At 46.4% G+C, this 13,807-nt stretch overlaps 1 protein-coding gene across 1 annotated transcript in view; it reads right to left on the minus strand.

Annotated features, from left to right (window-relative positions):
* Nucleotides 1-13,807, minus strand: part of robo1 (roundabout, axon guidance receptor, homolog 1) — a 176,252-nt gene that overhangs the window by 50,531 nt on the left and 111,914 nt on the right. The window contains exons 3-6 of the mRNA XM_083637646.1: nucleotides 10,830-10,987; nucleotides 4,302-4,422; nucleotides 1,699-1,837; nucleotides 1,373-1,500 (exon numbers count right to left, since the gene is read on the minus strand). Of these exons, the coding sequence (XP_083493772.1) occupies nucleotides 1,373-1,500; nucleotides 1,699-1,837; nucleotides 4,302-4,422; nucleotides 10,830-10,987 (546 nt within the window). The remainder of the gene's footprint in view (nucleotides 1-1,372; nucleotides 1,501-1,698; nucleotides 1,838-4,301; nucleotides 4,423-10,829; nucleotides 10,988-13,807) is intronic.

Genomic DNA, 13,807 nt, shown 5'->3' on the forward strand with positions numbered 1-13,807 from the left:
CTTTTAAAGCCGTGACGGAGTTTCTTTGATGCTGAGGGCTATTCAATTTGAAATGCCTTTACCTCCATCTCCGTGCCTTTTGAACGCTCTCATAGCACGGGGGGAGTTGAGATAAGGAGTTGCATGGCATTGCAGGATCATTGGTAAGAAAAGAGGGTCAATCACATTAACGGCCATATCTTCTCCTTGCTTCTGCATGCAGGCCTGAGGGAATTGCCCCGAGGTCGGGACAGTCAGCTCCACGGAAGACAATGGAAGGAGCTTTTAGCCTTTCAAATATGATTGTAAGCCGTGAGAACAGCTTATCGAACCAGCGCATCAATGCTGTTCTCTTTCATTAGCTAGGCTTTCGTCAAGCGAGAGGCGAAGAGTGGAAAAAGGCAATAAGAGAGGTAGATATATTGACGGGCGTATTGGCAGGTGGGCCTAATCTTTCTCCTCAAAGCGATCCAGAGATTGCTGGCTGGTGGAGAAAATGAAGAAATAATTGCAAAGGGCAGCCATGTGAAGATGAAGTATCTGTGTTTGTGGGTGGGGGGTTGGCAGTAGAGTGGAATTATCTTGTCTCTTTATATCTCCGCTGGCTAGACTGCGGGGAGTGACATTAATATGACTGACCTCACCACAGAAACCCCCTTCCCCGCTTCCATCCCCTCCACCCCCAGGTCCCAATTCCCACCACGTTCTGCACCAGTGGTGAGCCGCCGCCACCGCCAACGTACTCACTATCCCTTCACCCCATCCCCACCTCTGAACCTCCTCCTCCCCCCCCACTTCCTTCCCTCACCCTGCTCCCAACATTCCCATTAGTTTCCCGTTAAATGGCCCCTGTGTTCCTCTGGTTCTCAGGAGGGTTCGGGGGTGATCCCCACCCCCAGTTCTACTGAATGGTTTCTTTCTGAATGTTCACGCTCTGTGACCGCCTGCTTTATATTCTAACTGTCTTAATAGGATGTCCAATGGAGAGGGGACCACAGGGGACACACAGATATTCCATAGGCCCACACATGGTACTGTACATCTTAAGCATGAGGGAGGAGAGGCCTCCGGAGAAATGCCACTTGTATAGGCCAAATGAAATCGATTAGTGTCGAGCTCCCTCGTGCACCATGCTACTACGGCTACTATGGATTTTAGCATTCGCTTTTATTAGAAATCAATCAGCTAATTGAGAGAAAATAGTTGAAAGTGATGACCATGTAGCACTAAAGCCGAGGGCTATTATCGCAATGTGGTTGGGCTAAATTGCAGAATCAAACTAGAAGATAAGCCAGAAATTGGTATTTCTAATGACGTAGGATATAGCTTCAAACATACAATTGAACCACCCGAGTGTGAAACGGAGGTCGGTAACAGAGGCTTTTGGTCTTACCGTGGACGGTGAGCGTTGCCGACGCCTCCGCCTTGCCCACCATGTTCTCTGCCACGCAGGTGTAGGAGCCCACGTCAGCCGAGGTCAGTCGACGGATCTTCAGGGTGTGGTCCTCACGAATCTCATATCTGCATCAAAGTGGTTATTCACAGGTCACAAAGCTGGTCAGGTACCGATACGCTTTGTGCATACAGAGCCTCCACAGAGCTTACTCATGCACCACGCATCAGCTGACCGAGACAAAGGCCAGTGACGGATCAAACGGGCAGACGGAGAAAACGAGGGAGGTAGTGCGCCATGAAAGGGGACCAGCTGATGAGTCATACCTTGCTTTGGGCAGGTCTCCGTCCTCTTTCCTCCAGCGCACGGTGGGAACTGGGTCACCACGGGCCTCACACCTGAACTCCACACTCTGGTCCACCAACACCACCTGGCTGCCCGGCCGACGCACAAAGCTGGGCCGCTCTGCATTCACACAAACAGAACACGCACAGTCAATCATAGAACACTGAGACCAGTGTGGTGGTACTGAGCTAATGTTAGGATTGAATTAAAGTCATTAAATCTCTGGCTCGGACTCAGTTTCCCTTGTTAAGTCTTGTAAAAAAAATAAAAAAATATTGGCTTTATGCTTTTATTCTGAAGCTTTAGAGCTGGGTTTGAAATCAAACTGAATGTTGGATTAACCACAATGGAAAAAGCCATGTTGGAGAGAGAGAGAGAGAGAGAGTTGGACCATTTTGTTTCCTGTGCAGTGTTGTGAAATCTAGTGTTTATTTTATATTGTGTAATAATGGGTCTTGTGCCATTAGGTGGTTACGGTATCTCATCTTTTAATGTGTCCCTTGTGTCCTGTCCTGTCCTGTCCTGTCCATATCTGTGTCTTGTCCTGTGTAAGGTGTATTCTTTTGAACCCTGATGGAGGCTACTATCCACCTTATTTCTAGCTGCCATGATGCCTGATGGGTGCTTCTTCCGCTTCCGGTGTAATAGACTGTTTTACAGTCTATGGTTTTAACTTGACAAAAAAAACATCTATGAGGATTTTACAGCAGAGCCAATCTGCTCTACAGCCGTGTCGTTCGGGTGCTGGGATAATGTAATGCATTGTGGGTAGTCGGCTACTGTGGCTAATGCTAGCGGCTACTACTAGCGTAATAGTTACTTCACATGGCAGTAAAACGCCACTGAATGATCAAATTGATTTAACTTTTAACCATTTCGAGTAACACTGTTTCCATACGGACCCCCAGCGTTGGTTAGTTGTTTATAACGTGACTATATATTTATAACTTTTATAACGTCCTGCAGTTTCCGGTTTATAATTCGGGTCTGCAGCCGAGTATAACAAAGGAAATGGCAAGCTGCAACAATAAGTCACGTTAAACCGGACCTTGTACCCACAATTATTTTTTACAGTGGGGCTTTCAAAAATAAGGTGGATAGGTGAGGTGAAACGCATTGGTTTAAATTAAAGACTCAAATATTCAACCGGTGTTGCTGGACTTTATTTTCGTCTGGTTGTCTATTACAGTAGGTGTCTATACGCCTATTGCACATGCCACAGAAATCAGCCATTTTGTGTCTAACGGCAGAAACTAAAACAGGTGCAAGCAAGACATTGATTAGAGCCGTGGCACTGGACCCATTTAGGTGTTACAGTCCCGCGGCTCTAATCAATGTCTTGCTTGCACCTGTTTTACTTCCTGCCGTTAGACACAAAATGGCTGATTTGGGCGGCATGTGAAATGGGCTAATTGTCTTGTCGTGCCACATCTGACATTTAGCCCTTTTTAACTTTTATTTTGGAAAGGCACTGGAAATCAGACTGTAAAATGGTGCATTACTCTGTAAGCAATCTATAATATAGACAAGGCTACATTTACAACCTTAGAAAATATTCATAAAGCTGCAAATTCTTTCAAAATGTGTAAATACAAGGTGCCAATCTAAGTATGAAAATGTTTGCATGTGCTAAATGAATAAAGATATGCCATACCTATGGTAAAGGACACACGTGACGTTACATTAGACAAGAAACAGAAATGGACATTACACACAATTACACAGGACAAGACACTAACTTATGACAGTCAGGACATTGTACAGGGCTTGACACAAAATGAGCAAACTGGCATATCCTGTTAACCCCAGCCCTCTACTGTAGGTCCAGCTCCCACTCTTCCTCTGGACGTCACCAACCACAACATGAAAGCATGCAATAGTACGCTGCACAGAGGGAGTACTTAGCAGATTTCAAAATGTCTTTCTCTTCCCGAGTTTGTTTTTCTAATATCTCCCAGGGCTCAAAAGTGACAGCTCTCAGTTCCTCTCATTCCCTTCAGACTTGGCCCCAAAACACTTGAGTTTCTGTCTTAACGATGCTCACTCAGACAGACGAAAACATTAACTATGAGCTGTCCCCTTTGAAGCTATGGCAGTATTATTTCGGTACGTCTAATTATTTATCTTATGAGGGAAGGACTATGCACTAATATGCATGCAGACTATGGTGTTGTTCCTTCTGCCAGAGATTATACGAGCTCTATGGGGAGAAGAAGTAGAGGAAGTGAGGAAGTGTGAGGAAGTGTGGCCATGCTCTATAGTTGGGACACAGGAGAGTGGAGGGGGGGTCAGGGGTCAGTGGTGGTGAAATAGGGTACAGCTGGTCAGAGAGGAGAGGGGCTGATGGGGTCAGTGGGGGATTCCATAGGTAAGTGTGAGATTGGATGTCATCTCATACTCCATTTTGATCAAGGTCACTGACACTGCTTAGTTTCCTGGGAGATACAGACACTCAAAGCTCAACATCTGGACTGTGTTTCTCACTGCAGACAAACAGAAAGGTCAGAGGGTGAGGATGTGTGTGTGGGGAGAGAGACGAGAGGAGACGGCTGACAGAGATAACGGAGAGAAAAGGGTTCATTACCGAGCACGGTCAGCTCAGCTATTTCACTTTCTCGCTCGCCCACCATGTTGGTGCCGACGCACACGTACTTCCCCGCGTCGCTCTTCCTAGCGTTGGTGATCATCAGCTTCGCTCCACGTATCTGAGGAACAGAAGAAGAGGTGAGAGGCTAAACTAGCGATGCACAACGATATCGGCCATCCCAGATAAGCGGTTGAAGATGGATGGATGAATGGATGGATGTATTTATGTCTGCATATGCCAGTGGGCCATCATGATAAGAGTAGACATAATAATGAGTTAATTCCACTGTTCTCTGAAATTAGGTGGGGCGAAAAATGTGCGCATATCAGTATCAGCAAAAAAGAAGAAGAAGGAATCGTGCTAAACCTGGGGAGAATGAACAGCAATGGCAGAGTCTGAGAGAGGCTTGAATAGAACAAAGTTTCAAAACATTTCAAAACATTTCTGGATGGATCTCAGCATTTCGTGTAGTTTCTGTTGCCTGTAAGATTCCCGTACCAAAAGACCATGACACCACCATGATGAAATGCACTCACACAAACTCAATTAGCCTGGAGCTCGAGAACCCCTTTTATGACCTTTGCTCTGAGCGCACAGAGATAGAGACCAACTGGACCACTAAATCTTTCTGCCCATTTGGTTCTGTTCCCACTCAGCTTCCACTTGAGGTCTAAATCACTATCAGTCAGCCTGTTCTTCCTCAGGCTAAGCCTAGCCAAAAATCACTTTCCCAATCCAACACAACCGCAGCTCCCCCCGAGGGAACACCTGAGGCACTGCAGGACTGCAAGCGATCCTCCAGGTGCCGCAAAGAGCTTCCGGACAGCTCCTCTGCTCAAAGAACGCTTTTCCTGGATTTCCTTTTTTAGGTACACATACACAAACATGCACAGCTCCCTTTTCTTCCCGGACCCCCCCCTCCCCCTTTTTCTCCCCAGTTGTACTTATTGTACCAAATTCTCCCTGCTATCCCGGTCATTGCTCCACCCCCTCTGCCAATCAGGGGAGAGTTGTAGACTAGCACATGCTTCCTCCGATACATGTGCAGTCGCCAGCTGCTTCTTTTCACCTGACAGCGAGGAGTTTCATCAGCAACACGTAGCACGTGGGAGGATTGCGCTATTCCCCCCAGCCCCCCTCCCTTCCCGCTGCATTACCCGGATTTTCCTTTTATGCACACACATGCCTACGGGTGAGAGCAAGGGAACGTGCACTCATGCACACATGAACGGCGCGCGCACACACACACACCCGACAGTTGAACGTGTGTGTTTGTCCAGGTGAATGTGATGTCTGTTATTTCCCAGGGCTTTGATTACAGGCCAGAGGAGGTGCTTTGTTCTCAGGCAGTCAGAGAGGCAGCTCGGGCCCCGGCACAGGCCCCACAGCCCCTCTCTCAGCTGACAGCCATGCCAGTCACAGCGGAGACAGACAATAGCATGGTGCGCCGATGATCTCTCTGCTCTGATGGGGCTTAGGGTTTTAAATGCACACCTCAGCCCGCGAGACCGGGACCACCATCCACACGCATGTAATCCATCCTCTTATTACAGAACCACTGACACCCAGTACTTGACACACCATATTGGAAAAGCATTGCAAATATGCTTTCCCCTCGACTACACTATTTCCTCCTACATGTGTGCAGACTTGCATGCTATGCTATGTCTCACTCCATCTACTTCACTGTAGTAAACACTCCACATGCCCACGCTCCACACTGTAGGCGAGCGCAAAGCGGTTTTCATCCTTCGCAGATGAATAATCTCTATGAAGAGGAATTTCTGTGTGTGGTTTTTAAAGGGCTGTGTGTGTGTGTGGGTGTGTGTGTGTGTGTGTGTGTGTGTGTGTGTGTGTGTGTGTGTGTGTGTGTGTGTGTGTGTGTGTGTGTGTGTGGGTGTGTGTGTGTGTGTGTGTGTGTGTGGGGGGGGGGGGTAGGGTAAAGCTAGAAAGGGCCAGCACAGCTGTCTTAAATATAGAGCCTATTTCATTATTAAAGGACTAATATGAAATTTGAGTATATTCTAGCACCCCTGTAGCACTCCTGAGGACTAGCCTCTTCATCTTACTGGAATAAAGATGTTTTTTCTTTCTGAAACAGTTTTACTTTTTGTTGTACATTTTTAAGTTGTCAATTGTGAACATTTTTATGTACTGCATCTTGCTGTAAACAGTCCTATGCTCGAATTGATTTGTACCATATCAAATTTTTATGTACTGAAAAATCTGGATTTTTTTATTTTTTATAGAGTAGCCAGAGCCAGGGGAAGTCAAGGATCCTTGAGGGACAGCTCAACCCATTTCACAAGCGGATACATTCTTCTGGGTTCTGAGGCATTCCTCCGCCGTTCACCACCACTGTTTAATATTCATGGTAAAACAAGAGGCAGGGAGACATGAGGAGGCTGCAGAAGAAGGCAGGCTTATTTAGGACGTCCCGCGGTGCTGGAGGGGTTTGAAGTGTCATTATGTTACTGTTTGTTTGAGCAAAGGCTTAACAGCTAAAACACTGTGACACTCACAAAGGCCCAAGGTCAGGGCAGACCATACAGCAGAGAAAGACGGGGGTGTACTGTCGGTTCCACAGGGCTTTGACATGAGGATCCACTTTAGGCCCAGTCCACTCTATCCATTTTTCTTACCTCTGTGTGTTTGTGGCCCGTTCCCAGTCTCCACAGGCATTTGGCGTGCCAGAGCAGCAGGGGGAGTCGCCTAACGTGAATGAATGCAGCAGCGGTCCTCTTTGTCTCTGCATGCATATCCTCCTCGGCTCGCTCCACACAACACAATGTACAGAGTACTGCTGAAAGCCCTGACAATCTGACCATTATCCTCCCTGCATTATCCCTGCATTACGGGGAGATGGCTCTATCCCGTCGCCTTTTGTCTCACGTCATTTGGCAATGTTGATAATGCAAAAGGCCCCATTCAGCATGCACTCTGCTGGTATTCACACAGCAGCACCATTTCCACACTGATAATTAGCCACAACTATTACACAAAGGGGGGGGAGGACAATGCGCTGCATATTGGCCATTTAGGATGCCGCTGACTGATTCTGGCTCTCAGCAGACTGTGGTCTAGACTCAAAATATTGATATTTTGTCCCCTTCTGTCTACCCCTTTATCCTGCCCTCATCGCCCCTGGAAGACCTGTTTAACACAGGTGTGAAGAACGCGTCCAACTGCTTCTAGTGACACAGCAGCATTACTGGATATAAGACATTACTTACTCTACCTTATGGCTCAGTGGGGAACTTTTCACCACCCCTTTATGCAGGCATGAATATGTGCACAATGGCACACAGAATGTGGCTGGTGTTTACACACAGCTGAGTAGAACAGCAGGGCTCCCTCTGATGTCTCTGGCTCTCTGAAGGCATCTGAGCTGCTCTTCATGTTGGAGCCACCAAAGCCGTCCGACTCATCCCAGGCGAGCGCGGCACAGAGACTAAATCCCCACTGCAGGTGGTTTAGGCAGCTCACTCTGATCACCAGGGATCACCAAGGCGACGGCACGTTCCAACACGTCGCGTGGTGGGGAGGAATGGTCTGAACCCAGCACAACAATGCGGGCTGGTTGTTGAGGGGCCCTTTGATGAGCTCAGCTGTTCATCACATTATGGAGCCTTGGTTGTCCTTCCCTTCCTACAAACGTATATTCACTCAGACCAAGCTCCTCCCAACACCACAAACATACTCCAGACACCATCCCCCCCCCATTATCAGCTTTCTAACTGGGCGTTCACGCGATTTCGCAAATTTGCGAGGTGACCGTGAGATTACATACAAAGTCAATGCAAATGCGCAAGCAGACCCCGGAGCAGTGCCAATGAGGCAAATAGCGTGAAATTTCACAGTGCAAATGACGCGATATTCACATCATCGAATTGAATTTTTTTCGCTCTTGGTGTGAATGCAACATAAGAATACAGCTTGGACAACGCCCATTCTCCCATCTGTCAGCCCAGTCGGACACATCGGTCATACTTTATATCGAGCACTACTTAAAAAGCGCTCATGTGGGAACGCTCATTGTGCGAGATCTAGTCTGCGCCTGGCAGTTTACAGGGAGCGAAAACAAGCTAGCCCACGCGGTGCTGTTAAATCTAGCACTAAGCAGGCAGGCCCTGTTTTCACTTCCTCAGAAGGGCCAACACCGCTGCAGGCTGCAAGGACACAACTTCAAGTCAATGAGCCTGTGTTAAAGCACCACTGTGTTAAAGCACCACTGTGTTAAAGCACCACTGTTCACCTTGAAGGCTTTCACACATCGCTGCACAAAATCATAAATACAACACGGAGAAGAAAGTTCTCTCCAGCATGCAGGGGGTGAGACGGATGTTATTGTGGAAACCATTTCTAAACAACAGAACTGGTCAATGTGTGTTTTATTTAGTGAGGCTGCAACATAATTAGGGGGACGCCAAGTGCCAGAGAGCCATGCATAATATTTGAAACAGCACTGCTTTGTCCTCAGAGCACCTCGACATGAACACAGCTAGCGTGAGGCTAGCTGGCCAGTTGACGCTAAGCAGAACGGAACATGTGACACAACATGGTAAAGCAGCACTTAATGATGGCTTTGTTGTTTTATTTCATAGAAGAAGAGCAAGATCAGATCTCGAAAAGCTTTCATTTTGCATTTAAAGTTGAGGGGAAAAGGATGCCACGGCTTGTTGCATTTGGCTAAATATACCATCCAGAGTGTGACAGTGGCCCTGGTGATGTGAAGATAAGGAAAAGCCAGGTCTGCAATGCATACGCCACACACACACACACAATACAAGTACTGTATGTAGGCCGACACAGAGAGACCGACAGTGAAGCTCTCAAAGACCACGAGAGTTCAGGAGGTGGTGTAGAGGTTGCGTGCTTATCAGTGACTAGTGACTGACTTCAGGACGGATATGATTGGATTCAATTTAAACTCGATTATGCGCTTGTTTCTTTCAATTATACTGCTCAACAGCCAGACGCGGCCTCTTAATCTTCTGCTAGTGCATCTTAGAAACTGGGAGAGAGAGAGAGAGAGAGAGAGAGAGACAGCGAGAGAGAGAGGGAGAGAGAGAGAGAGGGAGAGAGAGAGAGAGAGAGAGGGAGAGAGAGAGAGAGAGAGAGAGAGAGAGAAGGGGGGAGATAGAGAGAGAAGCGCTCTCACTGTTTACGAGTTAGAATTGTTATTAAGCCTCAATGCGCCCAACCTCAACCAAACCTCAGTGAGCACAGAGCCTGTGTTTAGTCATGTAGAATCCTTTGCTGAAGACAGCCAGCAGTGATAAATCACGCTTTTGACTTGGCTGCTAATGAAAATGTATTGAGCTCAACCAGCCGAGGCAGGATCCAGTGCTAAAGGCAGAGAGGGCGGAACAACATCTTTATTAGTAGTTGTATTTATTGTCTTGGGGAGGATCTGATGTTCCATAACTGTACTGTAAAGTTGGCCGTGGTCAGCACTCGACGGCCAAACTATCTGACTACTTCACAAATGGCCAACGAATGTGCAGCCAGAACCCTAAAACCCCCACGAGTGAGATTATAAGAATGAGATCCAGATCCACTGCTAACTACTTCCTCCTCTCGCTGCCTGCCTGTGTTTAGCTGTGTGCTGCTGACTCAGGGCCTCTCCCTCTCCCCAAAGCACACATCCAATCAGCGGAATCAGACACAACAACGTGTAGTCTCCCCCTGCGCCGTGAGAATTACTATGTATAGAGAGGTATGTTTGGGCCAAGCGGAGACAGAGAGGGAGGATTATTCAGGCCAGAACTTTGGTGAGCAAGCACGCAGAGCTGTTTGAGTGTGCATCTGTCCTCATTAAAGCTGACTAATTGGTGGTTGCTGTGCCTCTAAATCAGATGGAGGGTTGTTTGTATTCTGCAGGCGTGGTCTTTCTCCATGTTGATTCCAGTCCGCCTGTTTGCTCATCCCGTTCGGCGCCTTCGTCTCCTGGCTGATTTCATCAGCGAGCCATCTGCAATCAATGCACTGCTGCTGACTAATGAAGCAAGACTGCTTCTATACTCCGCTCATTAAAAGGTTGCAGCCACCCAAATGCGCTGCTTTGGCTTTGCTAATTGCTATATGTGAATAATGAGCCAAAAGAATCAATCTGTCAACAAACACTGAAGTGGGGGTAATGACTTGACCTGGCTCAATGGGTCATTCTATCTCATACATTTAAACACGTCATCCTTATACGCGAGGCGCGTTTTCAGACGTCAATAGATCTGGTAACGTTTCTGAATCAGAATCAGAATCAGAATCACTTTTATCGCCACAGTATGCAAGTTACACACGAGGAATTTGTCTTAGTGTCTGTATGCAGCGTAGCGGTCAGGTCAATATACAGAGATAAAGAAGTAAGAAAGATAACTAAAAGACAATCACAACGTTGCAAGTTCTGTAATGACAATGTAATAACCGTTGCAGTGACAATGTATACAGTATATGTATAATACAGCATTGTTACAGAGAAAAGAAGAAAAGAGAGAGTGAAGGGTCAGTATTTAAAATGCTACTTACAGTGATTCTCTCATCTCGGTCGTCGATATTGGTGCCATCTTTTTTCCATGAGATGCTGGGTTCAGGATGGCCTCGTGGGGGCTGGCACTCCAGCACCGCCGGCTCTCCTGCCGCCACGATCACATCTGCAGGGTTCTGTCTGAAGTCGTCACGCAGGACTGCACGGGGACAGAGAGATGAACACAAGGTTAACAACATGGCTACATGTCCGTGCTGCTTAGGAAACACACAGCAAAGGAACAGTGTGGAGGAAGCGGATAATTATTGGTAAAAAAAGGCACACCACTTAAATCTGTTCATAAACCTGCAGGCGGCTAGTTAAACGCTAGTCAAGCTGTTTTGACATGCATGTAATTACAGTTATGGACAGATGACAAAACGTTTTGGACATAAATTACTATTAATTTACTACATAGTGGACACTATAAAAATCCCATCACAATGTGGATTTGCTCACAGCATAGAGTACAGTAGTGACTCAATCAAACACAATGTGATGTCTCTGCAGATAGGTAGGAGTGACTGACAGTGATGAATTCAATGCTCTGCTTCCATCCATTTGGCCAAACTGTCAATAAGCTTTATATCGGTGCGGTGGTGATAACCACATATCAACATCTCCAATAGCATTGACCTTCCTTTTTGTCAACGACACACACAGTACCACATACAAAAATGTATAGACTCACGCACGTGCGCGCGCACACACACACACACACACACACACACACACACACACACACACACACACACACACACACACACACACACACACACACACACACACACACACACACACACACACACACACACACACCTCAATGCACACTGATCATCACCTCCCCATCATCACCTCTTCATCTCCCCCACACACACACACCAGGTTTACCTCTCCTGCGCTCGCTCACGCACCCCTGATATCCTGACAGAGATGAATATCTGCATTAGAACCAATCTACAGTGCTGCCTTGCTGACTGTGGTCGGATATGATTCCTATTTGCATTGATTTTCCCTGCTGGAAGTGCTGTAATGTCATGGAAAGGAAAAAAGATGCCACCCAGAGATGGATTTTCACATTATGATGTGGACACAGGAGGTCCATAGCCTCTCTACTGTAAATGGTATACAGTCAAGCTTGATCCTGAGTAAATGTGAGGGCTCACGGAGAATAACTGAGCTTTTCACATTTTCATAAACCAGTCTCACCTGAAATCACAAATGAAGCCCACTTGAGTAATTCATCTTTTTTGCTTACAGCACAACATGAATATCAATACAAACTAGTCATAGCAACAAAGCAGAGCCATGCATTATCTATGTTGTGAGGGTGGGAGATGCAGCGTTCTGCCTCCATATCTCTGGTGTTAAAGATCAACTGAACAGATTTATGAGGAGAGAGAGTCATGAAAAAGCAACAAGCTCCCTTCTAGAGACAGTGTGGCAGTCATTATTTTCACATAATACACATAACAGAAAGCAAAGACAAGTGCATGTGAGCATCGTGAGGATGTCATAAGTATGCATGAATAAAGAAGTCCATCCAGAGCTGGCCCTCCCTATAAGCAAACTATAAGCAGTTGCTTAGGGCCCCGCAGCTGCCAGGGGCCCACCAACCTTGTAGCTGCTTGTAGGAGTTTAGATAACCGAATAGTAATGGTAAAAGAGGTGCAGAGTAAAAAGTGATCTTATCTTCCCAGTCTTATCTTATCTTATCTTAGAAGGAGAGCTCTGCACATCTCTTTTTCAGGCAGGTGCGTCGGACAGGAACAGATTGTCCATAAATTGTAAAAAGGGAGTCCCGCACACCGCCCAAACTTGCAAATAAGAATTTATTTTGTGACGTTTCGGTCACCGACCTTTTTCAAACAAATGGTTTACAGACATGCTGAACCCCACTTAAGTAAGGAGTGGCTGTTCTGTCACAGCCAATCAAAACTCCACACGTGAAGACGGGCCTGCTTTTTACTGTCATATTAGACTTATTATTTGCGGATAGAATTCTCTCTTTTTCACCCTGTTCAATTTGGTTACTTCCGCAGTCTACAGTATGCTTTTCTCTCACTAACTGAACCTGATGTCATGGAAATACTTTTAGATTGGTCTCTTTGTATCATTAAGCACTTTAAATCATTATCCATCCAGGGTGCACCTTTAGACTTGACAGCTATCAAGATGCAGCCCTTTCTTACAATGAAAGGGCAATAATTTTGTTCATGTTCAATCAATCAATCAATATGACCATAATTAGCATTGTCTGACACTTATTTTTACAGTAGGCAAGGCAAGGCAGCTTTTGTATAGCACATTTCCTGCACTGATGGGGGCAGTTCAAAGTGCTTTACAGAGTCATAATAATATGGTAAAGGTAGAAGTTTTCCAATTGAAAAGTTCAAAAGTACAGAAAAGCGATACAAAATATAAAAGATGAAATTGGACTCATTAGAACCACAGGAGTCTTTATAGCCACATAATCGGTCTACAGAGGGTTTAAGAGCTCCAGGGTCCGAAAGACACAGCACGCAGTGAAAGTTTTATTCTCTGCTTTTTTCTGCACACTGTGGTGCTTAAACGGTCATGGAATTGTAGAAGTTGGGTATAGGGCAAGAAAGCTGAGACTTGTGAATCCAAAGAGTATCTCAGCTTAAAATAATTGTAATATAAATGTATATACACCCAAACCTATCCTGCTTAGGGCCCCGAGATGTGCATCATGTATATGAGTGAGTGTGCGTTATTTTGTCTTTGTTGGAAGGATGAACAGATCGTCTCGCGCCCCTCGACTTGCTCCGAGTCACCTCCGCCACAGATCATAAGTCACCTCCGCCACAGATCAAAGCCAGCCCTCACCCCAGGAGCCCTCACCTACTGACAGCCAACAAATTCCTGCCTAAACCATTTAAGCACTTAATTGGCCATTGCCAGGGCCAGATACTCCTCTCTGCTTCTCGTAATGCCGAGTGGGAACCCTGTCCCAGTG

This window comes from Poromitra crassiceps (assembly GCF_964638095.1).
Source record: "Poromitra crassiceps genome assembly, chromosome: 5".
Classification (NCBI taxonomy): Eukaryota; Metazoa; Chordata; class Actinopteri; order Beryciformes; family Melamphaidae; genus Poromitra; species Poromitra crassiceps.